Genomic DNA, 27,400 nt, shown 5'->3' with positions numbered 1-27,400 from the left:
TGATGCACCTGTACTGTCTCCGCCTTCTAGAGCACGAGTCAAACTCATTCTACGGAGGGCCGAGTGTCTATGGGTTTTCGCTCCACCCTTGTACTTTATTGATGAATTAAGGTCACTAATTAGTAAAGAACTCCCTTCACCTGGTTGTCTAGGTCTTAATTGAAAGGAAAAACCAGAAACCTGCAGACACTCTGCCCTCCGTGGAATGAGTTTGACATCTCTGTTCTAGAGGGTAATGGGAGAACAGGCCGTGGCTCAGGTGGCTGAGGTCCTTGATGATCGTTTTCGCCTTCCTGTGACACTGGGTGCTGTAGATGTCCTGGAGGGCAGGCAGTGTGCCACCGGTGATTCGCTGGGCTGACTGCACCACACTCTAGAGGGCCCAGCAGTTGCAATGGGGAAGTGAGAATGATTAAAAATGTATTTCTTGCAATTGCTGGAATCCAAATGCAATTTACATTTGGCTATGTGGTCAGTGAGTCAGTGCATTATGAAACCTCTGTCAGCTGATGATTGAAATACAAGTGTATTTTATATGGTGACTCTTGTGTGTCATTAAAGCTATTCAACTTTTGCATGGCTTCTTCTGATTTAGTCTCTCTGAAACATTCCTCAAGAGACTTCTTACACATACTTGTGTTAGGATTATATTTTTCACAAATTGGAGGGAAAAAAAGCCTACCTGAAGAAAATAATATAAAAATAATTTGCTTTATTGAGGTGGAATTTACCTCTGGCTGCCTTGTAAGGTCCAATTAATAGGCTACTATGCATATAATAACAATATAGGTAGGAGTAGCTGCTGTAAATTATGTATTGACTTGTGTAACAGTGTTTCTTCATCAGTCGCAGTTACAATGTTTTCATATAACAATGTTTCTTTGTGGCAGCCTGTCTGATACAGTAGGCTATTTTGTATACATTTTGTTATCACTCGCTAGAGGCCGCCCTTTATCAAAGTTCTTTACACTGCCCAGGTTCTTTTACGCCTGCTAAATTAGGCTACTTTCATGTCGGCTATTGCTTAGGGCGGCTATATAAATGCGCGTCGCAGTGAAGTACACATCGCAGCGCGGTACTGTACCGTACTTCACTTCACAAGCAACTTCACCACAGTAAACTGTTGAGATTTTGAAAGGAAACCACGGACACCGAAAAATTGTTAAAACTTTACAGGAACAACTTTTCACTGGTGAAGCCAACGCTGGAACTATGGACGATTTAGGTAAATGTCATACTGTGTCCTTTTCTAATCTCAGCCGTTTTCTATTCAGCATAGCGTAAAGTATGGGTGGAGAGAAAGTCATGTATTTCGAGGCTGCGGGGATTTCTTCAAGATCTTGGTTTAATCGACGGCCAGAGATTTGTTTTAATATCTGGACCCAACAGGGAGAAAAGTGTAGACTAAACTACATGCAATAGCTTCGAATTTAACCTTGTTTATCCACTTTTTATGTCAGGTTTCCCTTCTTTGAACGGGACAATGACAATGGTCAACTCCTGCGTAAATGATTTGCTTTATTTTAGAAAACACTTTGGCAGAAGTCTGTCGGTTTGTTTGTTAGCATAAAAACGTGAGGTTCCCGCACCACCCATATTAATTGGCTTTACGCTCATAGGCCTCAAAGATATCAGCGTTTTGTTTTTTTACTACATCTCGTCTCATTACAGTTCATACAGGTGCTTTTGAAGTTGTCAAAAGTTGCACTGTGCACACTATAGCCTTTAGGTTCAGTGTTAGTCATGACACTTATCCAAACGTTCTAAATGGCGACACCATCTCCATAGAAGAAACGCATGTGGAATGGCATGATAAATAGTGTATGTCTATCCCTTTGAATTTTAATCATCACGCCCATTGTCATTTCTTGTGTGTCAAATATGGGAAGAAAAAGGCTGAGAGGTGTAAGCATTGGTTGTGCCTTCTTGACAGGCAGGATGGAAGCTCTCCTAAATGCTCAAATTAGCAGACTTGCTACCTTTTCATGGCATACCAGAGATGAAACTAAATAGTTATTATATAATAGTTGGGGGTGTCTACTTAGATGGTCCATGCTATCTGGGGACCTTGGTTTTGGGAATGATGTCCCAAGGATCCCGGCTAGCACGAACCCTACTTCCTACTTAGATTTGGTTGTCTCTGACCTCTTATTTGTAGTGGTAGTCCTTCTGTGGTGGAAGTAGTAGTAGGCCTAACATCTCTTTTATTTATGGGTCTCATGACCCTTTTGACCCCTGTCCAAGGCCTAATCATGTTTAGAGTACATACTCAGACATTAGAGTAGCCGCCTACAGACCTGGAGCAATATGGGTCTTCAAAAGAATAGAGCACTTTTTCACACAGATATGCATGCACCAGAGATATTTACACAAAGAAACACCTGGAACTGGCATACCTCAAATGGCAGAACCTGCTATACACCAACCTGCACCGTTCATACTTGCACACAGATCATATTCCAAGGTTACATGCATCAGTGCATTTTAGGCACCAAGCCTCTGGTTGATAATGCTGGCTGATAGGCCACCTCCCCATGCCACCATTTATCCTAAAGTCTATTTTCTGTGACAAGATAGCTGACCAGTCAACTGTTATAGTTCACCGGCCCTTGACCTCTGGCACTACACTTCGAACTCCAAAAAAAGTATATATATATATATATTTTTTTTAAACAGATTTCATCAGTTCACTAAACCTTCCCAGATTAGAAAGGGTGTTATTGAATAAATGCAATTGCTTTCATCTTCATACACAGAAGGGCGGTGGCATGTAGCCAAGAGGCAGGCCAGCAACCAAAGCATGACTCTCTCCTGTGCTTTAAATTCCTCAGGGTGTGCGTCAGCGTCTCAGTTGATTGAGCTCATCAAGTGATACGTATTTTCATTCTCTCCAAGGAAATTGACAATAATGTAATCTTCTTCTTCTTCTTCTTTTTAAATAGCCCAGTAGCTATTTGAATTTGCCTATGTTGAGCTTCAGCAAGATGTGTTTTTGGATTGTTTAAGTGGAGGGATGAGGAGCCGTATTTTGAGCTTGGCCTGATCTGAGAATACCTCCAGGGCTCATTAGATGATAAAGCTGCTCTGGGCCAGTGAAAGGACTGATTGTTAACTGAGAGGGAGCCTGCCGTCTCACTTAAGTCGGGAAGCCAGGCCTGAGGGAGGGGGAGAGGCTGCTGTGGAATGTCTAACATCATTGTTTGTCAGGGTCGAAGGCCAAATACTCACTGGGTCACGGCTCACCTCCTCCCACCACTCAGTTCCAAGAGAGGGCTCTTCACAAACAGGTACCCTCAGTCAGTCCTACTACAGTGAGGGAAAAAAGTATTTGATCCCCTGCTGATTTTGTACATTTGCCCACTGACAAAGACATGATCAGTCTATAATTTTAATGGTAGGTTTATTTGAACAGTGAGAGACAGAATAACAACAACAAAATCCAGAAAAACGCATGTCAAAAATGTTATAAATTGATTTGCATTTTAATGAGGGAAATAAGTATTTGACCCCTCTGCAAAACATGACTTAGTACTTGGTGGCAAAACCCTTGTTGGCAATCACAGAGGTCAGACGTTTCTTGTAGTTGGCCACCAGGTTTGCACACATCTCAGGAGGGATTTTGTCCCACTCCTCTTTGCAGATCTTCTCAAAGTCATTAAGGTTTCGAGCCTGACGTTTGGCAACTCGAACCTTCAGTTCCCTCCACAGATTTTCTATGGGATTAAGGTCTGGAGACTGGCTAGGCCACTCCAGGACCTTAATGTGCTTCTTCTTGAGCCACTCCTTTGTTGCCTTGGCCGTGTGTTTTGGGTCATTGTCATGCTGGAATACCCATCCACGACCCATTTTCAATGCCCTGGCTGAGGGAAGGAGGTTCTCACCCAAGATTTGATGGTACATGGCCCCATCCATTGTCCCTTTGATGCGCTGAAGTTGTCCTGTCCCCTTAGCAGAAAAACACCCCCAAAGCATAATGTTTCCACCTCCGTTTGACGGTGGGGATGGTGTTCTTGGGGTCATAGGCAGCATTCCTCCTCCTCCAAACATGGCGAGTTGAGTTGATGCCAAAGAGCTCGATTTTGGTCTCATCTGACCAACACTTTCACCTAGTTCTCCTCTGAATCATTCAGATGTACATTGGCAAACTTCAGACGGCCCTGTATATGTGCTTTCTTGAGCAGGGGGACCTTGTGGGCGCTGCAGGATTTCAGTCCTTCACGGCGTAGTGTGTTACCAATTGTTTTCTTGGTGACTATGGTCCCAGCTGCCTTGAGATCATTGACAAGATCCTCCCGTGTAGTTCTGGGCAGATTCCTCACCGTTCTCGTGATCATTGTAACTCCACGAGGTGAGATCTTGCATGGAGCCCCAGGCCGAGGGAGATTGACAGTTCTTTTGTGTTTCTTCCATTTGCGAATAATCTCACCAACTGTTGTCACCTTCTCACCAAGCTGCTTGTCGAATGTCTTGTAGCCCATTCCAGCCTTGTGTAGGTCTACAATCTTGTCCCTGACATCCTTGGAGAGCTCTTTGGTCTTGGCCATGGTGGAGAGTTTGGAATCTGATTGATTGATTACTTTTGTGGACAGGTGTCTTCTATACAGGTAACAAGCTGAGATTAGGAGCACTCCCTTTAAGAGTGTGCTCCTAATCTCAGCTCGTTACCTGTATAAAAGACACCTGGGAGCCAGAAAATCTTTCTGATTGAGAGGGGGTCAAATACTTATTTCCCTCATTAAAATGCAAATCAATTTATAACATTTTTGATATGCGTTTTTCTGGATTTTTTTGTTGTTGTTATTCTGTCTCTCACTGTTCAAATAAACCTACCATTAAAATTATAGACTGATCATTTCTTTGTTAGTGGGCAAACGTACAAAATCAGCAGGGGATCAAATACTTTTTTCCCTCACTGTACGTCCTTCTAGTAATTCCCTGGTCTCTGCAGGGATGACTGATGACCTAGTGCTGCGTAACCCAATCATCCCATCCTCTCCTTTCTACTTGGCCCAGTGTACTAGATATGTCCCCATTTCCTACACTCCCAAAACGCAAGGGGGATTCTGTAGTACCATGTGAGTAACCCTAGGTTAGATGAGACCTGTGAATGTTCCAGAGACTCCGACCCATCTTACGCTGCTCGGATCAGGTGGTGCCCAGCCTCAGGCCCAGAACCATTACTGATGTGGCTGCAGTGCAACTGAGCCTTCTCCCTGATGACTCTTTACCCACACAGGCCATCTGACACTGATTGGCACTATCTTACTAGTGTGTTTGATGTGTGGAGTGTGAAGTCTCCTCTCTGTGAATTCCTCAGGAGCCTGTGAAATTCAGACTCTCCGAGCTGGGGAAACACAGATGGGCTGACTGACCCAGTGGGCTGAAGCAGGCTTTGTTTATGTCATGACCGGTCATCAGGATAGAGTGCAGTGTGTGGGTGGTGTATAGGTAGGCAGCTGGTTGAGAGGACAACATTATAGGAGAGGCAATATTGCAATCTGTTGAACAGTGATCCTCTTTGAGGAGATGTGGATTGCATTAGTTGATTACCTTGGAGAAAAATTACCATATTCCCTGGTTCAAGAGAGGACTTGGTGCATGTTAAATGGGGTGATCCTAAATGCTTACGATGTTTGCCAGCCACACTTTAAGTTAGACACATAGCTGTCCTTACAACTTTGGCAGTTGATCCTTAATGAGTTAATGTATTTCAGTATGTCAGCAGTGAGAAAGTGTTACCAGGCTAGTCATCACCCCTAGGGACCTGTAGTGTTACTGACTGTATGCATACCACTACAGTATGTTTGAGTGGGCCTGCCTTCTTAACTGAAGGGATGGTCCTCTCTGTGAATTAGTCCAGTCCTTGTGCTCTCTGTGCTCCGTCCACACCCATCCTGTTCTGAGTCTGGGGAGGGGAGCTGCATGGCTGACCTCATCGCTTAGGCAACGAACCTTGCCTCACATCCCGAGGAGAAAACAATGAGTAGAATCAGCTTTCAGGGTTCAGGAAACGCAGCAGGAGATACAGGCTCTGCCACCGCTGTTATGGGGGTGTTTTTGACCAATAAAAATCAGTCGTCGTCGTCCTCCCCCCTCTCTCGCCTTTATTTCCTAAACTGTTTCTCTCTCTCTCTCACCCTCTCTGTCACCCCCCTTCTCCCCTCTCACTCTGGCCTTGTTTCTTGGCTCTGAGAACAGTGCTGATTATTTTCCTGACGGGTCGAAATAATGGAGCAGGAATCTGAGTTCATGCTGGATTCTTCCCACATTACTCAGGCTGGGACACCCCAGGGCATGTTGTTCAAAGAGCGCAATGTGGCTGTGGCACTCTGCTCTGTGGAGGTCTCCACAGGGCCACAGAGCATGGAAGATGGCTGGCTGTTTTTGGAGGTTGGTTGGTGTGATTCAGTGCTGAACATGGAGAAGAGAAACCAGACTTGAGGTTTTCACACCCCCTCCCCCAACACACTCTAAATTCACAGTAGCCGCTCGCTCTCACACATATCTATTGGTGTGAGTTTGTCCTCACAGTCGAAGTGTGACTGTCTGTGTGTCAGAATGGTCTTTAGACTTCCCCCTGTCATTTGATTTACTGACTTGTCGGGAAGCGCTTTTATTTTAGTCCAGCACTCTCTTCAGGGAGTGTCATCTTTCGGATATGGGGCTGCTTGGGCGGGTATTTTTAGTGATGTTTATTTTGAAGCCATTGACCCCATCCTTCAAGATCCATGCTTCAAGATCCTTCTGTCTTTCTCTGAAACACCACACCACTCTGTCACTCTGTCCCTGCTCCCTTCAGTATGTCTTTACGCTCACTGTTCACTCTACTCTCTCTGTGCTGTACTCTCCCTCTTTCTCCCTACCCTCCCTCCCTGCTATTCTTCTCTGGTATCTCTCCCTCCACCCCTCTCTGGCCCCGGTCTCTCCTGATTGGTATAAATATAATGTTGGGTAGGCCCGATGGGATAGTGTTTCTTTCTACATGGGGCTCTGGCCAGCTCTGCTCTCTGGCCCCAGCTATAAACAGGTGAGCTGTGGACCCTGGTGGCCCATCACTGTATCCAATGTGTTAGTAGGAAAGATTAGCTGGCCAGCCCGGGCTGCCTGCTGCCTGCTGCCTGCCCGCCTGGGAAGCATGGCTCTCTGGGCCTGCCATGGGTAATAAAAACATTGACATCTTTCTTATCCTGGAATCAAGTATATTGTACTTTGTTGATCTGGCCCTGTTATCTAATTATAGCATAGTACTTAAATTGTTTGAAACTAAACTGACAGATTTTGTTTACTTTCTTCTTTCCTCTCTTATTTGTTTAAATTTTTTTATTTCACCTTTATTTAACCAGGTAAGCCAGTTGAGAACAAGTTCTCATTTACAACTACGACCTGGCCAAGATAAAGCAAAGCAGTGCGATAAAAACAACACAGAGTTACATATGGGGTAAAACAAAACAAAGTCAAAAATACAACAGAAAATATATATACAGTGTGTGCAAATGTAGCAAGTTATGGCGGTAAGGCAATAAATAGGCTATAGTGCAAAATAATTACAATAGTATTAACACTGGAATGCTAGATGTGCAAGAGATGATGTGCAAATAGAGATACTGGGGTGCAAAATAGCAAAATAAATAACAATATAGGGATGAGGTAGTTGGATGGGCTAATTTCAGATGGGCTGTGTACAGGTGCAGTGATCGGTAAGGTGCTCTGACAACTGATGCTTAAAGTTAGTGAGGGCGATAAGAGTCTCCAGCTTCAGAGATTTTTGCAATTCGTTCCAGTCATTGGCAGCAGAGAACTGGAAGGAATGGCGGCCAAAGGAGGTGTTGGCTTTGGGAATGACCTTGTGGTAGTACAACTGATTAAATGATGGTTTCTGTCTGGCCAATCATATCCTGCATTACAAAACATTATACACTGAACAAAAATATAAATGCAACAATTTCTAATATTTTACGTATAAGGAAATCGGTCAATTTAAATAAATTAGGCCCTAATCTATGGATTTCACATGACTGGGAATACAGATATGCTTCTGTAGGTCACAGATAGCTTTTTAAAAAAGGTAGGGGCTTGGATCAGAAAACCAGTCAGTATCTGGTGTGACCACCATTTGCCTCATGCAGCGTGACACATCTCCTTCGCATAGAGTTGATCAGGCTGTTGATTGTGGCCTGTGGAATGATGTCCCACACCTCTTCAATGGCTGTGCGAAGTTGCTAGATATTGGCAGGAACTGGAACACGCTGTCGTACACGTCGATCCAGAGCATCCCAAACATGCTCAACGGGTGACATGTCTGGTGAGTATGCAGGCCATGGAAGAACTGAGACATTTTAAGCTTCCAGGAATTGTGTACAGATCCTTGCGACATGGGGCTGTGCATTATCATGCTGAAACATGAGGTGATGGCGGCGGATGAATGGCACGACAATAGGCCTCAGGATCTCGTCACGGTATCTCTGTGCATTCACATTGCCATTGATAAAATGCAATTGTGTTCAAATCAAATCAACAGGTGTAGACCTTGCAGTGAAATGCTTATTCACAAGCCCTTAACCAACAATGCAGTTTTAAGAAAAATAAGTGTAAAACAAATAGATAAAAAAAAGACTGAAAATAACAAATCATTAAAGAGCAGCAGTAAAATAACAGTAGCGAGGCTATATACAGGGGGTACCGGTACAGAGTCAATGTGCGGGGGCACCGGTTAGTCGAGGTAATTGAGGTAATATGTACATGTGGGTAGAGTTAAAGTGACTATGCATAGATAATAAACAGAGCGTAGCAGCAGCGTAAAAAGAGGGGGTGGGGCGGCAATGCAAATAGTCCGGGTAGCCATTTGATTAGCTGTTCAGGAGTCTTATGGCTTGGGGGTAGAAGCTGTTAAGAAGCCTTTTGGACCTAGACTTGGCGCTCCGGTACCGCTTGCCGTGCGGTAGCAGAGAGAACAGTCTATGACTAGGGTGGCTGGAGTCTTTGGCAATTGTTAGGGCCTTCCTCTGACACCGCCTGGTATAGAGGTCCTGGATAGCAGGAAGCTTGGCCCCAGTGATGTACTGGGCCGTACGCACTACCCTCTGTAGTGCCTTGCGGTCAGAGGCCGAGCAGTTGCCATACCAGGCGGTGATGCGACCAGTCAGGATGCTCTCGATGCTGCAGCTGTAGAACATCTTGAGGATCTGAGGGTCCATGCCAAATCTTTTCAGTCTCCTGAGGGGGAATAGGCTTTGTCGTAACCTTCTTCACGACTGTCTTGGTGTGTTTGGACCATGATAGTTTGTTGGTGATGTGGACACCAAGGAACTTGAAGCTCTCAACCTGCTCGGTTTCTGACAGTTTGTGCAGAAATTCTTCGGTTGTGCAAACCCACAGTTTCAACAGCCGGATGTGGAAGTCCTGGGCTGGCGTGGTTACATGTGGTCTGCAGTTGTTAGGATGGTTGGACGTACTGCCAAATTCTCTAAAACTACATTGGAGGCAGCTTATAGTAGAGAAATTAAGATTCAATTATCTGGCAACAGCTCTGGTGGACCTTCCTGCAGTCGGCATTACAATTGCACGCTCTCAAAACATGTGGCGTTGTGTGACACAACTGCACATTTTAGAGTGGCCTTTTATTGTCCCCAGCACAAGATGCACCTGTGTAATGATCATGCTGTGTAATCAGTGTGTTGATATACCAAACCTGTCAGGTGGATGGATTATCTTGGCAAAGGAGAAATGCTCACTAACAGGGATGTAAACAAATGTATGCAGAACATTTGAGAGAAATAAGGTTTTTGTGCATATGGAATATTTCTGGGATCTTTTTTTTTTTTTCAGCTCATGAAACATGGGACCAACACTTTACATGTTGCATTTATATTTTTGTTAAGTGTATTTTGCGTTTTCTTTTCATATTTGTTACTTTCATGTAGGTTACATATTACGTTTTTATAGTACTTGTGTAAACCAAATCATCCCTCTCTTTCGTTCTCGCCCTCCATCTCATGCCTCCCCAGCTCCTCTGCCACCCTCCTCTGTTTCCCTGACTGCTTTCTCTCTCGGAGGCGTACAGTGGAATGTGTGGAATGCACCTTCCCGCCCATCAGATAAAGACTACAGGGCTTTGGTACGGGCAGGAGGAGGGGGGCTACAGACTGCGGCAAGAATGTACACGTACCCACCACCCAAAGAATGCCCATACAGTATGCACTATGCACACAACACCATGCTGTTGGCTTATGTTTGAACATCATGACTTTATGTGAGACCCTTTCATTGAAAGAATCTTCAGAAATCACGACAGGAATGTATTGCTAATCTATTTAGGTCATTGAAGCTGCAATAAACAAAGTCAGGTGACCTGATCTCTATTGCTAATGGCCTGCTTAGAATCCCCAAATGGCAGAATGAAGGTCTCATAATTGCATTTTTCTCAGAAGTAGTCAGGATTTCCTCTGAAAGGATTGGACTTTACCCATCTCAAAGATTAATGTGTTACTTGGCTTACAGTACTTAGCTGCATTAAGAATGCAAACAACACCCCCCAAACCAACTCAGGCCACAACCCCTTTTGCAGTCATCAACGTTTCAGACTCAATGCTGCCCTCCACAGGAGGGACAATCAACACAAATTTAATGAATTTATTCCAGTGGCATTTCTACCAGCACACTCCAATAAACATGAATTTCAATGTAGCCCTGGCCTGAAGCACTACAGATGTGTATTGCAGCAGACCTCTAGCTATGACTAAATGTCCTCCACTCATTGCTCTTAGTTTAATGAACTATCCCTTTACAATGAAGGTGGGTAGTGGGAACCAGCTTTTGCTAGCTACACCCTTGAGAGTAGTCCATAAATTACCCAAATATCCATTAAAGGCTTGATTAAAACACTTAATCAGATTTGAACTTGAATCTCCAACTGATCAGTACCACAGGGGTTGGCCAGTGTCACAGATGTAGTAGCAGCGGGGGGTAGTCTAGTCATACTAAGCAGAGAATAGACTAGAGATCCCAGTCTGACAACACACTGAGGAACTTGGCGGTGTGTCCATTCCTCTCAAAGTAAGGCTTGCCTGCACTGCCATGCGTAAGGTCAAAGTTATTCTGTGTACTGTATATCATACCTAGCTAGCTATGTGTGATTTTAATCTTTCAGTAATAACTTTTATGATTATTTATTATTAAAGGGAAACCACACCGTGTAAGATATTCAGAAATGAATGACCATTTGGGGAGAGGATAGTGATTTTCATTAGGCTTTATTGTAAGAGTGACGAAGTATACTTTAAGACCTTTGTCAGCATGTCAGCACCAGGTGCAGCTTATTTCGAGCTGGTAGTTATAGTTCAGTACGTTTGCGCAGACTTACTTGCTGAGAGCACAGCTTTAAATAGGTTTTTCTCCCATGTGGTTTAACATTATAAAAAAAAAAAAAATGTTAGTCATTTAGCAGACGCTCTTATCCAGAGCGACTTACAGTTAGTGAGTGTATACATTTTTCATACTGGCCCCCCGTGGGAATCGAACCCACAACCCTGGTGTTGCAAGCGCCATGCTCTACCTACTCAACCTACTGGTTGGGGTCTCTGCGGTCTGAATGAACAGTGGGGGAAGTACTGTGGAAGGAAGTTGTGGTAGAGAGTAGGTTAAAATAAAGTGAAGGCTCTATAGAGATGTCATTGACAACATGTCCAGTTGATGGCAATTTTAAAAACTAGAGCTAAAAACTTCAGTCAGTTTACAGAAGTAGACAACTAGTTCCTTTTTTATGTTGTTGGCAATTTTAAAAACTAGAGCTAAAAACTTCAGTCAGTTTACAGAAGTAGACAACTATTTCCTTTTTTATGAGAGAAAAAGGAAGCCCCGGGGTGAGTTGGAGGGAGATGCTTAGAGTAAGGAATTGTAATAATATCCTGTGTCTGTTTCTGATTCCCCCCCCCCCTCCTCCGCCACCAAACCACACCCTCAGCAGATGGGACATTAGCTAGTCCTCTGTCTGTCTCAGTCCCTCTGTTTTGCATACACAGTTACGCACTCACATACTCTAGGGTACTGGGTCGTCAGGTGGCATGTCGTGAGTATAGTAAGGGGGCATTTTGCCCAGCAAAGATTTGAATATTCTCTGTTAACCTCATGTCATCTTAGTTTCTTGCATGTGTGATTTTGCTTTGTTTGACTTACAAAGAAGATTTTTTTGTGTGTGACCTAAGATGGACTTTTTGACTAGTCTTAGGGGGAGTATGTATGATGCCCACTTGAACCAAAAAATGAATTTGACTATTGTTGTTCACCTCATGACGTTGTTGTAAGGTTGGGATCTTAGACTTTCCATTTATCAGATAACTTATTTAAACCAATTAATGTTCTCTAGGTTTTACGCTTATTTACGTCAAATAGACTGAGGATTCCCTGTGCCATCATCCAGTATGTGCAACATTTTTGACTGACTGAGGATGGATGGAATGGGTGATGTCAGGGTCTATTTTTGTTCTGGTGTTCCAGGGAACACTAATGCTGTACTGTACACTTGATAGCCCTGGAGGAGATATGCTGTCTGTCTCATGCTCACACAAATCTTCTTGACAAATGGACGGATGGAACAATGGACAAGCCAAGACAGATAGCCAGGTACTTACTGACAGGAGCTATATATTTTTAGGGCCTAATAGAAAGATTGATGGACAGAGACGTTAGGGGTTTCAGGTGGGAATGTTAACCAGGCGTAGTGGGTTTAGAAATGACACTGGGGATTTGTATGTCTGTGTGGATCTATGCTGATGACCTAACCTTAGCTCCTGGTGCTGGGGCAGGACAGGACTACTGTGGAGGGGCCCTGGGGAGCAGGCCTTTTTTGGAGTGAGGAGGCTGAGTGATCGGTTGGAATGAGACACTGACTCATACACATACAGTACCAGTCAAAAGTTTGGACACACATACTCATTCCAGGGTTTTTCTTTATTTTTACTATTTTCTACATTGTAGAATAATAGTGAAGAAATCAAAACTACGAAATAACACATGGAATCATGTTGTAACCCAAAAAGTGTTAAACAAATCAAAATATATTTTATATTTGAGATTCTTCAAATAGCCACACTTTGCCTTGATGACAGCTTTGCACACTCTTGGCATTCTCTCAACCAGCTTCATGAGGTAGTCACCTGGAATGCATTTCAATTAACAGGTGTGCCTTGTTAATTTGTGGAATTTATTTCCTTAATGCGTTTGAGCCAATCAGTTGTGTTGTGACGGGGGGGGCAGTATGAAAATGTATGCACTCATTAACTGTAAGTCGCTCTGGATAAGAGCGTCTGCTAAATGACTAAAATGTAAATGTAATGTATACAGAGGATAGCCCTATTTGGTAAAAGACCAAGTCCATATTATGGCAAGAACAGCTCAAATAAGCAAAGAGAAACGACAGTCCATCATTACTTTAAGACATGAAGGTCAGTCAATCTGTAAAATTAAGAACTTTGTAAGTTTCTTCAAGTGTGGTCGCAAAAACCATCAAGCGCTATGATGAAACTGGCTCTCATGAGGACCACCACAGGAATGGAAGACCCAGAGTTCATTAGAGTTACCAGCCTCAAATTGCAGCCCAAATAAATGCTTCACAGAGTTCAAGGAACAGACACATCTCAACATCAACTGTTCAGAGGGGACTGTGTGAATCAGGCCTTCATGGTCAAATTGCTGCAAATAAACCACTACTAAAGGACACCAATAAGAAGAAGAGACCTGCTTGGGCCAAGAAACACGAGCAATGGACATTCGACCGGTGGAAATTTGTCCTTTGGTCTGGAGTCCAAATTTGAGATTTTTGGTTCCAAACCGCCATGTCTTTGTGAGACGTGGTGTGGGTGAACGGATGATCTCCGCATGTGTATTTCCCACCGTAAAGCATGGAGGAGGAGGTGTTATGGTGTGGGGGTGCTTTGCTGGTGACACTGTCTGTGATTTATTTAGAATTCAAGGCACACTTAACCAGCATGGCTACCACAGCATTCTACAGCGATACGCCATCCCATCTGGTTTGGGCTTAGTGGGACTATCATTTGTTTTTCAACAGGACAATGACCCAACACACCTCCAGGCTGTGTAAGGGCTATTTTACCAAGAAGGAGAGTGATGGAGTGCTGCATCAGATGACCTGGCCTCCACAATGCCCTGAACTCAACCCAATTGTGATGGTTTGGGATGAGTCGGACCGCAGAGTGAAGGAAAAGCAGCCAACAAGTGCTCAGCATATGTGGGAACTCCTTAAAGACTGTTGGAAAAGCATTCCAGGTGAAGCTGGTTGAGAGAATGCCAAGAGTGTGCATATCGGGATATTATTTTACCAATGTATCGTTTTGCCTATCGCAATATTATTTTTGCACTGTACCTGCACCAAAACTCCAGTATTTTTGGTGCATAGCTTGTTCTCCATCTTATTTTTAAATAGGAAGTGAATTTGTTTTCAGTACTTTTGACTGATAAACTCATTTTCTCATGGCACTCTTGTCAAAACCCCTGCAATTTATCCAGAACGCTGCAGCCCGCCTGGTTTTCAACCTTCCCAAGTTCATGTCACCCCGCTCCTCCGCACACTCCACTGGCTTCCAGTCGAAGCTCGCATCCACTACAACACCATGGTACTTGCCTACGGAGTAGCAAGAGGAACTGACCCTCCCTACCTTCAGGCTATGCTCAAACCCTACACCCCAACCTGAGCACTCCGTTCTGCCACCTCAGGTCTCTTGGCCCTCCCACCCCTACGGGAGGGCAGCTCCCGCTCAACCCAGTCCAAGCTCTTCTCTTCCTGGTACCCCAATGGTGGAACCAGCTTCCCCCTGAAACTAGGACAGCAGAGTCCCTGCCAATCTTCTGAAAACATCTGAAACCCTACCTTCAAACAGTATCTTAAATAATCCTCCTCCTCACCTTGACTTCTAGCTCTACTGATAGCTAGGTGGGACAACCACATATCACAGGCATAGAAAGAAAAATGTTCCTCAATAACGTAGCTATCTTAAGATGAATGCACTAACTGTAAGTCGCTCTGGATAAGATCGTCTGCTAAATGACAAAAATGTAAATGTCTTGTCCCTCTGCAGCGGACCTATACAGTAGAAACCCCTTCCTAATATTGATTTGCACCCCTTTTTACCCTCAGAATAGCACAATTCGCCAGGGCATGGACTCTACAAGATGTCGAAAGAGTTCCACAGGGATGCTGGCCCATGTTGACTCCAATGCGTCCCACAGTTGTGTCAAGTTGGCTGGATGTCCTTTGGGTGGTGGACCATTCTTGATACACATGGGAATCTGTTGAGTGTGAAAAACCCAGCAGCATTGCAGTTCTTGACACAAACCAGTGCGCCTGGCACCTACAATCATACCCCGTTCAAAGGCACTTCAATCTTTTATCTTGCCCATTCACCCTCTGAATGGTACCCATACACAATCCATGTCTCAATTGTCTCTAGGCTTAAAAATCGTTCTTTAACTTGTCTCCTCCCCTTCATCTACACTGATTTGAAGTAGATTTAACAAGTGACATCAATTAGGGATCATAGCTTTCACCTGGTCAGTGTATGTCATGGAAAGAGCTGGTGTCCTGTTTTGTACACTAAGTATCGTATGCAATATGTTTGGAACATCAAATTACAATAAAATCACAGTATCGAATCGCAATATATATCGTATCGTGACAATATCGTATCGTGAGGTCCCTGGCAATTCCCTGCCCTACACGTTACGTGCTTTTAATATTTTTCACATTATAATGGAGGCAACATAACTACGTCTGCAAACTGTTCTCATTCATACTGAGCATAGGAAAAGTCTTGTTGCATCTTAATCTTCTGTGAATGATTGCTCCAGAAAGAGGGGGAAAGAGAATAGTGCTGAACGAAAGTCTGCCCTCCCTTGTGCTTCCAAAACACATTTTTGTTTTGATGTCACGATGGCAGTATTGGGGTTTGTATTTCTGTCTAATATTTATGAATGAGTGTAAGAGCTCTAAACTGTGTCTAACCATGGAAGCATCTCTTTCCTCCTCAGACGCTTTGTTGGCGGACCTGGAATCCACGACATCCCACATCTCCAAGCATCCTGTGTTCCTATCTGAGGAGACGCCCTACTCTTTCCCCACTGGGGGAAACTCTTACCAGGATGTGTCAGTCCCTCCCCCGGTGCCGCCCCCTCCCTCTGCTGAGGCTCTGAATGGTTCTGTGATCGACTCCCCTGACTCCCTCCACTCCTCCAAACAGGTCAGTCACACATCAGACCCACTACTCACACTTGCGCATATCATTCATTAAATGGATTTTCATTACTAAACTGAGTGAATGTTCTCTTCTCTGCAGTCCTTGGGTTCAGCTCCAAAGAGATCATGGTCCAGGGGCAGTAGCAGCCCGCCCCTGTCCCACATTGAAGAGGACCACGTCTACAGGTAGGCAGAAGGGCCATAGGAACAGATCCCTCTGAAGGGACCCCCACTGGGAGACTACTAGACAGTCTCACTCTGTCTGTTTTTTACACTCGACCACAATTGACACCCATTGTCTCTCAGTTTCCCCAACAAACAGAAGTCTGCTGACCCATCTGCGGCTGCCATGAGCTCAATGCTAGGCAGTAACCTGTCAGAGCTAGACAGGCTGCTCCTGGAGCTCAATGCTGTCCAGCAGAACTCTCCCTCTTTCCCCACCACAGGTAGACAGACAGTGAAACACATCCTACATAAATATTCACTAGGTTTTGGTGTTTATATTACCAAAGTGGCACTTCTCTGTCATTTAACTGTGCAATAGGTGGTCTTGTCTTTGCAGTATGTGTTTACTGCATGTTACTGTGATGATGAACGATGTCCCACTGTCCTCTCTACCCACAGAGGAAACCGCCCCACCCCTGCCATCCTGCAGCATTACCAACTATGTGCAGCAGAACGGGGGGCACGCTGACATCATGGTGAGCCCTCCCGTTCAGGAGAAGCCCAAACAGAATGGGACCAGGGTGGTGGAGGATGGCCGGCCCACAGTGGAGAGTCTGCTGGATGAGCTGGAGGGTTCTGTACCCAATCCCAGGTAAGAATATTGGCAGTTACTCCTATTCAAGAGTCACAGATGGACAAGGATGAGTTTGTCATCACTTTGAATTATAGGATAATGCTAGCTAGCAATGAGATCATGTTAATAATCTACTGTAGCTTTGATTTGAACCTTGATTGTGGTGCTCTATCTGATCATGTGCTATGATTGAATGAATAATGACTTGTTTCAGGGGGTCCAGGTTGGATTGTGTGTGTGATCATGTGCTTTGTTTGTGTATTCTGCATCCCCAGCCCCTCTGTCCTTCACAGTGAGTTGGACTCCTCCTCTCAGCAGCAGGCCAGAATCTCAGCATCCTGTGCTACACGCGAGCTTGACGAGCTCATGGCCTCCCTGTCCGACTTCAAGGTGCACAGCAGTGTGTGTGGACAGGACTTACGCTTGTCCTTTTTATGAAAAAATCCTATATTTTCTGATCTGATTATTTCCCTTTAATATCTTCCTCCTCTTGTGGTGTCCTTTTCCTCTCTCCTGTCCTGTCCTGTCCTGTCCTCTAGCCTGTTCTTGGCTCCTTCGGGTCTATGAACTTTGATCCCCAGCTGGATCAGGCAGAAACCTCCCCCAGCAGCACTCTGAAGGTCCATCCACGTACCCCCTCCCCTGCTGCAGCTGCAGCTGCCCCCTCCCCCCTTCTCCCCTCCCAACCTGCCTGTGACTCCCCTCTCTTCTCTCTGCCTGCCTGGGAGCTGCACATAGAGGAGGAAGGTAGGGGGGCAGTGTCCCCTCCACATCCCTCATTATCAAACCCTCCCCCAGCAACTGTAACCTCCCAGAGCCCTCTGTCCTTTGCAAAGAGTGACCCAGAACCAGAAGTCTTCATCGACATCTCTCCCACCATGCTGTCCTCTCATCAGAAGTCCTTGGTAGTCCTCAACCACTCCAAACCTTCACCTAGCACATACCCCAGTCCTCCCAATGCTGCTAAACCATCACTCACCTCAGCCAGCACCACCCTGGACCAGAACCCCTTAAAATTCCCTAGTCCCTCTATAGAATGTGGCATAACTCTCTCTGTTACCAAAAGCCCCAGTCCCCTAACTGACATGGATCTAAGTTTATCTACTCAAACTACTACTAAGAGCCTTAGTCCTGTTCCTTTCTCTAACTCCAAGTCCCCTTTACCTCTCTCAGCTTCTGTCACCAAGTCCCCTACTCCTCTCACTTCTTCTAAAGCCCCCTCACCATCTCTGGTCACGTATCCCAAGGCTCCCTCTCCCCCAGCTCTCACTAGCCCCAAGATCTCCAGGAGAGTGCTGGAGCCAGTCCCTGTAGCTGAGCCCTCTCTGGATGAAGTCCTGGATAAGCTGCTGGCCATGAGTTTCACCAAGATGGAGAATGATAGAGTCCCTATGGAGGCACCTTGGCTGAAGAGGGAGGTGGTGCATGAAGAGTGCATCATGCCCTTAGCCAGAAGGGAGGTGCAGCCGGACACCACCGGGAGTACCCGGGACGGGGCAAGTACCCATGAAGGGACAATTACCCGCGATGGGTCAGTAATGAGTGGACACATAGATGGGCACAGGGAGCTCATGGACTGGGCTGATGTGGAGCTGAACATGTGTCTCCAAGATGGACTGGATGGTAGTATGACTCCTAATACAGAGAGACCTTATACAGATGGGAGCATGACCCCGATGACTGAGGCCAGCTGGATGGATGAGTCCCTGGATGGCTCCTCCTGTCCTGGGACTCCTGATGCTTCCCTGGACCTGCCTCTGCTGCAGCATGTCACCGTGGACAGGGTCTCGGCATCTGGACATGTACGGGACTGCCCTCGCCATCACACTTTTCTGCTCTGTACAAACACACATAGAAACAACAGGGTTGGGTAGGTTACTTTCTAAATGTAATCCATTAGTTACTAATTACCTATCCAAAATTGTAATCAGTAACGTCATCTGATACTTTTTGATTACTTTGCCCTTAAGAGGCATTAGAAGACTAAAAGGATCCATCAAACACATTTGGTGTGTCATCATAGTCGTCTCCAGACTTGCTCAGGTGGAAGAAACTTAAACTAGCACCTTTTTTCAATGCCGACTTGAATGTCATTGAGAAAACAGAAAGGTGTCAATGTATTGTTTTTGCAAATGTATTTTCAAAATTTTTAAGTTACATTGTTTTTTTAAAAGTATCTGTAATCTGATTACAATATTTTAGCTGATAATGTAACTGACTAGTTAATCCGATTCCATGTAATTCGCTACTCCCCAACCCTGGTCAGAGTTAAATGTTATTCATACAATAGCATAACACATTTCTGTAATCTCAGAAAGATGGTCGTTTTGATACCAAAACATCTGTTATTCTTTGTTGTTGTTGAGATAATGTCATTACAATCTGCACACCAGGATGTTTGCTGCCTCTGCAGAGTGGCTAATTGTTCACTGCCTGGCTGTGTCCTTTGTTGGCATGTTTTGTTAAAACCAAACAATTAGATTTGTGACCACATCCTATGACTACCTTACTTGTTGTACCAATGTGGCATGACGCCCCCATCTTGCACAACCATGTTCTGCTAAATGGTCAGGGAGCATATGGGGACTGTGTCATGGGTGGGAGGTTGGATGGGGTCTGAGCACGTAAGGCCGCATGAGTGTGACTGACACGTTCCTTTGGACATGACTTTACCCACTGCTGCTACACACCCTTGAGGAGATGGCTGCCTTTGGCTTTGAGTGAACTGGAATGGTGCTTCATCTGAATGGACTGCTTCCTCTGAACTGAACCACTCACCTGGCCTGCGGTATTGTAACTGGATCACAGTGGATTCCTGATGCTCGTTCTCCTTCTAGCTTAAATCAGTGATTAGGCGCACCAAGGGAGACCCCCAACGTGCACCCCATGTACCGAGAGATTCACCCCCGGAGGGGGCGGGTGGGCCCCATCATTGTCAACAAGAGCAGCTCCCAGGACCGCCTCATAGAGGAGCTGCAGGGGAAGCTGGGGATTGGTCGATTGGCTGACCGCCGGCGTAAGCAGCCTGACGATTGGCTCACTGAGGGTGTCATCGTCATGTCCAAGCCACAGCGTTTCCGTGGTGACGGGGCTGCGAACGAGGTGGACAAGGTTGGCCTGGATACGATCATAACAGGATCCCACCATCCCAGATACTATTGCACATTTCTCATGAATTTTTACTCTGAAATTTCACTTCACTTTCCGTTCTTTACCTTTTCCTTTTCTCTGGTTGTCCCTGTCTGTCTTCTTCTTCTTCTCCTCAGATCATTATTCCCCCAGAGTCACCTATAACTCAGAGGGTCATTTCCCCACCCCAGTCACCCCCACCTATGAAGCAGACCTCTGCTCCCCTACCTCCTACCCCTCCCCCCTGCCCCCCTCCTCAACCTCCTCCACCCCAGGAACCCATCCCTCCCCCACCTCCGCTTGTACAACCTCCACCCCCACCTGTCCCAGTACAGCAGCCCCCTGCCCCCAAGCCAGAGCCCGCTGCCCCAGCGCCGCCTCCACCGGTGCAGCCTGCGCCACCACCACCTCCCCCCAAAGCCCTGGTGTCCGTTGGCTGTCAAACCGAATACGACCCAATATTACCTCCGATGCAGGCATGGCTCTCCGTCTCTACCTTTCTATTTCTGAAGTGACAGAACCCCTTATCTCTTTCTCACTGGCTTCAGTTTCCTTCATTAAACCCACTGTTTAGTTAGTTATTTGTGCAGATTTGTTTGTATGAGAGAATGCACTATGCTCTGGTGTCCGTACTCTCCTCTCACCCTCCATCTTTTGACAGATCATGGCCCAGGGGAAAGGTGTCCCTGGAGGCCTCCCAACGCAGGTCAACAAGCTGGACAACATGCTCGGCAGCCTGCAGTCTGACCTCCATAAACTGGGTGTGCAGACTGTGGCCAAGGGAGTGTGTGGGGCCTGCTGTAAACCCATCGTGGGACAGGTGAGGGGATTGGGTGGGCCTGAGATTAGGCTTTGGTGACCTTTCTAAGACCATTGTCTCTCATTACGTTACATTTAATTGCTGAGCTTTGTTAGCGTGGTTAATTTACATATACTGTCGATCTGTGTGTCCAGGTGGTAACTGCCATGGGGCGCACGTGGCACCCAGAGCACTTTGTGTGCACACACTGTCAGGAGGAGATAGGCTCCAGGAACTTCTTTGAGCGTGACGGAGCGCCCTACTGCGAGAAGGACTACCACAACCTGTTCTCCCCACGCTGCCACTACTGCAACGGACCTATTCTGGATGTAAGCAAACACCATATACTACAAAAATAACTTATTACAACTAAGGCAGTGCACAGATACAGTCTCGCAATAGCAGCTAGCAGAGAGTAACTGTTCCAATGATTATGTCTACAGAAAGTTGTGACTGCGTTGGACAGGACATGGCATCCTGAACACTTCTTCTGTGCTCAGTGTGGATCATTCTTTGGCCCAGAGGGTGAGTTTGACCAATTCTTGGAGCTCACTTGTAATGACCAGTTCTAGAGTGAGATGCAGAACTCATGATCTGTATGTGTCTCATGAAGGCTTCCATGAGAAGGATGGGAAGGCGTACTGTAGGAAGGACTACTTTGACATGTTTGCGCCTAAATGTGGCGGCTGTGCCCGAGCCATCCTGGAGAACTACATCTCTGCACTGAACTCCCTTTGGCATCCAGAGTGCTTTGTCTGCAGGGTCTGTATTCTGCCCTTTTCCCTTCATATAAGGGCATTCATGTTGATGTTATTATTCCTGACTCGTGTACTTACTCATTACCCCCTCTGTTTGTGTATGCAGGAGTGCTTCACCCCATTTGTGAATGGGAGTTTCTTTGAGCATGATGGGCAGCCCTACTGTGAGGTGCACTACCACGAGCGCCGTGGTTCCCTCTGCTCTGGCTGCCAGAAGCCCATCACGGGCCGCTGCATCACGGCCATGGCCAAGAAGTTCCACCCGGAGCACTTTGTCTGTGCCTTCTGCCTCAAGCAACTCAACAAGGGCACCTTCAAGGAGCAGAACGACAAGCCCTACTGCCAGGGCTGCTTTGTGAAACTCTTCAGTTAAGGAGTAGATTGTCTATGCCTGGAGATTTGTGTGTGTGTGGCTCACAAGTGTGTGTATGGGGGAAGTGTCTGTGTAGCTCAGGTAGTGTGTGCGAATCAGATTGAGTGCATTTTAGAAAGTGTGATGGTGTGTACGTGTGTAGTTCCAGCATTCTCCTATTAGCCCCTGAAGTGTAATGGACATCCATATCAGGTCTAGGCCGGTCTGCTCTCTCTGTGATGCTCAGAATAGCGTATGATTTCAAACCCAAGTAGTTTTGCTTTGCTTTTGTAATCCGGGTAAATGCTTGCTGAACACATGGAATATACGTACATGGAATAGTGTTTGAGGTTGTTGCTCACTGGTTGAGTGTGTCTTCTGAAACCATTTGAAATGTGTCATGTTATTAGAGCAGGGAGCAGTTGACCTGTCGTGTTTTTAAAATGTTTATTATTTGTTTTTTTGCAGCGGAGGCCTTTTTAAAAAAAAAAAAGGCCTGGGTCATTTTTCTTTTGCTGTCCGAGTAACTGAGAACAGATGGATAAATTATGTAATTGTAGTGTTGACTGGAGAACTGCTGTGGGTCAGTCATTATTTTAGTACTTGTGAAGGACACGGTCGTGTCATCAGACCCCTTCACAGCCTTGTGACACACAATCATTAACACCTCCACACAAGCATTTGGTGTTTTTGACAAACATACTAATGCTGACATGTTACACTTTTGATTTTATGTACACTACCGGTCAAACGTTTTAGAACAACTACTCATTCAAGGGGTTTTCTTTATTTTTACTATTTTCTACATTGTAGAATAATAGTGAAGATATCAAAACTATGAAATAACACATATGGAATCATGTAGTAACCAAAAAAAGTGTTAAACAAATCAAAATATATTTTGAGATTCTTCAAATAGCCACCCTTTGCCTTGATGACAGCTTTGCACACCCTTGGCATTCTCTCAACCAGCTTCATTAGGTAGTCATCTGGAATGCATTTCAATTAACAGGTGTGCCTTCTTAAAGGTTAATTTGTGGAATTTCTTTCCTTCTTAATGCGTTTGAGCCAATCAGTTATGTTGCGACAAGGTAGGGGGGGTATACAGAAGATAGCCCTATTTGGTAAAAAAACAAGTCCATATTATGGCAAGAACACCTCAAATAAGCAAAGAGAAATGACAGTCCATCATTACTTTTAACACATGAAGGTCAGTCAATAAGGAACATTTCAAGAACTTTGATAGTTTCTACAAGTGCCGCCGCAGTGGTCTAAGGCACTGCATCGCAGTGCTAGCTGTGCCACTAGAGATCCTGGTTCGAATCCAGGCTCTGTCGTAGCCGGCCGCGACCGGGAGACCCATGGGGCGGCGCACAGTTGGCCCAGCGTCGTCCAGGGTAGGGGAGGGAATGGTCGGCAGGGATGTAGAGCATGGCGTTTGCAACGCCAGGGTTGTGGGTTCGATTCCCACGGGGGGTATGAAAAATAAAAAAATAATGGATGCACTCACTAACTGTAAGTCGCTCTGGATAAGAGCGTCTGCTAAATGACTAAAATGTAATGTAAATGTAAAAACCATCAAGCGCTATGATGAAACTGGCTCTCATGAGGACCACCATAGGAATGGAAGACCCAGAGTTACCTCTGATGCAGAGGATAAGTTCATTAGTTACCAGTCTCAGAAATTGCAGCCCAAATAAATGCTTCAGAGTTCAAGTCACAGACACATCTCAACATCAACTGTTCAGAGGAGACTGTGTGAATCAGGCCTTCATGGTCGAATTGCTGCAAATAAACCACTACTAAAGGACACCAATAATAAGAAGAAGAGGCCTGCTTGGGCCAAGAAACACGAGCAATGGACATTAGACCGGTGGAAATTTGTCCTTTGGTCTGGAGGAGTCCAAATTTGAGATTTTTGGTTCCAACCGCCTTGTCTTTGTGAGATGTGGTGTGGGTGAACGGATGATCTCCGCATGTGTATTTCCCACCGTAAAGCATGGAGGAGGAGGTGTTATGGTGTGTTTCTTTTTGCTGGTGACGCTGTCTGTGATTTATTTAGAATTCAAGGCACACTTAACCAGCATGACTACCACAGGATTCTGCAGCGATACGCCATCCCATCTGGTTTGGGCTTAGTGGGACTATCATTTGTTCTTCAACAAGACAATGACCCAACACACCTCCAGGCTGTGTAAGGGCTATTTTACCAAGAAGGAGAGTGATGGAGTGCTGCATCAGATGACCTTGTCTCCACAATCCCCCGACCTCAGCCAAATTGAGATGGTTTGGGATGAGTCGGACCGCAGAGTGAAGGAAAAGCAGCCAACAAGTGCTGTTCAAGACTGTTGGAAAAGCATTCCAGGTGAAGCTGGTTGAGCGAATGCCAAGAGTGTGCAAAGCTGTCATCAAGGCAAAGGGTGGCTATTTGAAGAATCTCAAATATAAAATATATTTTGATTTGTTTAACACTTTTTTGGTTACTACATGATTCCATGTGTGTTATTTCATGGTTTTGATGTCTTCACTACTATTCTACAATGTAGAAAATAGTAAAAATAAAGAAAAACCCTTGAATGAGTAGGTGTTCTAAAACTTTTGACCGGTAGTGTATGTGACAGATTACTTTACAACAAATAATATTTGACTCCCTTTAATGTTTGTAAAAATAGTCTCATAATACAACAGATGGGTAATGTTGTAACTGTCACTGCCTACCCAGTCCTTTTAGAGCTTAAACCTAAGCTGGACTGGTTTTGGAGTTGCTTTCTGTTCAGAAAGGGCTCATGCAGTATAAAAGAGCATGCCATGATAAACATTAGAATGTATTCTGCATACAGGAGACAGTTACATTTTACTGTGAGAATATTGTGAATATTTTTGTGTACATTGTATACAAAGCGCTGGTCAGTTAATATTTTGAATAACCACTCATTAAGAGAAATCCTCTGACATTTCATAGCAGAGATAGTTTTCTATTTCTCAATATCCGTGAAGTTACTGTGCATTGTATTCCACTTTTTTTGTAAAATAAATACTGCACAAGGCTAAGCCCTGATGTAAGTACACACAGCTTCAATGCAAACAATACTGTGTGCAACTGTAAACATTGTATGGAGAACTCAACAACCGCTTGATTCTATCCAAGTTACGCTTTCAAGGAATAGGCCTATCTATTTTTGTGCCAATATATCAATGCAATGTATTTTACACTGGGGAGACCAGCAAGGTAGCCTACTGTTTATAGACTGTGATTCCTGGACTATCTTTTCAGATCTCTGTCAGTGAGTCCACTGGATAATGTGTTGATGTTGGTCTGATAGTGGTCTCTGCGAGTGTAACTCTAAAGCTAAGGAGGAAATGGCTTATTTAACTAAGCATCTGAGTTGCATCTACTGTACAACAGCTGGGTTTGTGGGCTTGTAATCTTATCTATCATGTAATGGTTGCATTACGTAATTGTATTGGGCCTGTATCTTGTTCAGGGATTTGCATCCAGAGCTTTCTTTTTTATTTTCAGAATTATTCCGAATTATTGTATAAGGCTATTATTTAACCAAAGCGACTGTTTTTGTGTCCCATGTCACTTTTTTTTCTCCTTTCATTTGAAATGTCACAGTACTGAATACTGATCCAACTCATTTCATATAGGCTATACTCAAATAAAATCTGATTTTGGTACCAAAGTGTCTTATTTGTGATCATGTTTACCTTTCAACACTCTGTAGCAACAGCTATAGTAATAACTGCCAATAATGTAATAAAATTTTTGCATTTATGTAATCAATGCTGATGTCGTAAAAATGCTGAATACATAACGTAAATGTTTTTGCACAAAATGTAATAAATGACATTATGCGGTTTTTTAAATGGTGTAATAATAAATTAACCCAATAATGTAATAACCTAAAACCACTCTTTCTTTAATGGCATGCTTCGGATCGGCCGCATACTCTCTTAACACCGTTTGAAAAACTAGAAAAAACGGCAATCGTACCATTTGTCCACCTTGAGATGCTGTAGCCCGTAGTCAACGCTTCAATAGTCAGAATTAATCTAACTCAAGAAATCTGTCATTCATTTAGACGTTTTTGCCAAGGAGACCATAGTTGCGCATTTTACATTAAGATGTTTGGTGCGGTATTTCTCAAGTGAAAAAACTTGTATGAAAACGATTAGTCTCTCGTTGAATGACAAATCAGCCCCCCAAAAACAATGCTGAAGACCAAAACGAACAACGCCACAATGTAGTTAGTTATAATATCACGAACTGTTTCGGACGGGAAGCATGCGGACGCTTTTAAATGTCACACTTGAACTATTTGCATTTGCATCCATTGCCACAACAGACTTGGCGGGGGGATACTATTGCAAACATCCAGTGTCGTCAGAGAAAATAAAATAAAAAACTATATTTGAAGACCCACCTTGCAGTCATGTGATTAGCCAAATTCTAATGATCACACAAATATTCAACAGGAGTTTCACTCCTCATCCCAGGCTTGACTTTACAGAGGAGATGGAACCAGACTCATGTGTAGCCCCGCCCACACCACCTGACGTGTCCACTCCAAGGGGTATGGTTAAAGATTATCCATTATATTGACAAGATGGTCGAGTGACCACTCTAACAATGGAACTACATGTCAGCTATTACTGAAGCATGACACTTGATATGCATTAAAGAAATAGTGAATATTACATTATTTGTTAAAGTTACACTATTCAAATGAAATAGTTACCCATTTCATAATGTAATAATCAACACAATGTAATCATTATTACATTATGTGCAAAAGCGTTGTTATCTGTTCAGCAAATGTATTACATTATTGGCAATGTATTACATTATCAGCATTTATAACATTATAAATCCAAAAGTTATTACTTTATTAGCAGCTATTACATTATTAGCATTTTATAACATTATCAGTTGCTACAGACCCAATTTTTATAATATCTAGGAATAATTAAGAATGGATTCAGCACACTAGATATTGGACCAAAATATCTATCTGCCTCAGTGGCGAAATCTAGATGTCATTATTTTTGCATAGAAAATACAATTCACCAAAAATATTTGTAAGAATAGTGGGGTAAATGTTTTTCTGTACAAGGAAAGCATGAAGCCCTGACTAAATCTGGCCTTGACATACCCCCTAGCAGCCAACTCTTTTGGCCCTTGGTTGCAGTGTGGAAGGTTTAGACAAGGAAGGATGACAGTAAAAAATAAAATAATACAAAGATTTGAGATTGCCTTCTAAATTAGTATGTGCACAGTTCACTTTTTAGGTTGTGTATCAATTGCAAAGATATTCCA

At 44.4% G+C, this 27,400-nt stretch overlaps 1 protein-coding gene across 3 annotated transcripts; it reads left to right on the top strand.

Annotated features, from left to right (window-relative positions):
* The first annotated feature begins 1,016 nt into the window (after positions 1-1,016).
* On the top strand, positions 1,017-22,639 carry LOC121550967 (paxillin). 3 transcript variants are annotated; one of them, XM_041863438.2, is made up of 11 exons: positions 1,030-1,225; positions 16,039-16,247; positions 16,344-16,429; positions 16,550-16,689; positions 16,868-17,060; positions 17,318-17,432; positions 20,833-20,991; positions 21,126-21,299; positions 21,414-21,495; positions 21,584-21,732; positions 21,835-22,639. In XM_041863438.2, the coding sequence occupies exons 1-11, from the start codon at positions 1,213-1,215 to the stop codon at positions 22,099-22,101; spliced, it is 1,587 nt and encodes a 528-aa protein (XP_041719372.1). In that variant the 5' UTR covers positions 1,030-1,212; the 3' UTR covers positions 22,102-22,639. The 3 variants fall into 3 exon arrangements, 2 of the variants coding, with proteins under 2 accessions (XP_045082902.1, XP_041719372.1); XR_006661978.1 differs by lacking the exons at positions 20,833-20,991; positions 21,126-21,299; positions 21,414-21,495; positions 21,584-21,732; positions 21,835-22,639 and adding exons at positions 17,582-18,844; positions 19,880-20,153; positions 20,309-20,396 and having other exon boundaries at positions 1,017-1,225; XM_045226967.1 differs by lacking the exons at positions 20,833-20,991; positions 21,126-21,299; positions 21,414-21,495; positions 21,584-21,732; positions 21,835-22,639 and adding exons at positions 17,582-18,844; positions 19,880-20,361 and having other exon boundaries at positions 1,017-1,225.
* The last annotated feature ends 4,761 nt before the right edge of the window (positions 22,640-27,400 follow it).

Source organism: Coregonus clupeaformis, chromosome 18 (assembly GCF_020615455.1).
Source record: "Coregonus clupeaformis isolate EN_2021a chromosome 18, ASM2061545v1, whole genome shotgun sequence".
Lineage (NCBI taxonomy): Eukaryota > Metazoa > Chordata > Actinopteri > Salmoniformes > Salmonidae > Coregonus > Coregonus clupeaformis.
Note: the sequence above shows the minus strand (reverse complement) of the source record. Positions and strands in the feature narration are given on the sequence as shown.

Coding starts and splice junctions, on each gene's coding strand:
- LOC121550967 (XM_045226967.1), top strand. Junction 16,430..16,549: donor GAAGAGGACCACGTCTACAG/GTAGGCAGAAGG, acceptor ATTGTCTCTCAG/TTTCCCCAACAAACAGAAGT. Junction 17,433..17,581: donor CCTCCCTGTCCGACTTCAAG/GTGCACAGCAGT, acceptor CCTGTCCTCTAG/CCTGTTCTTGGCTCCTTCGG.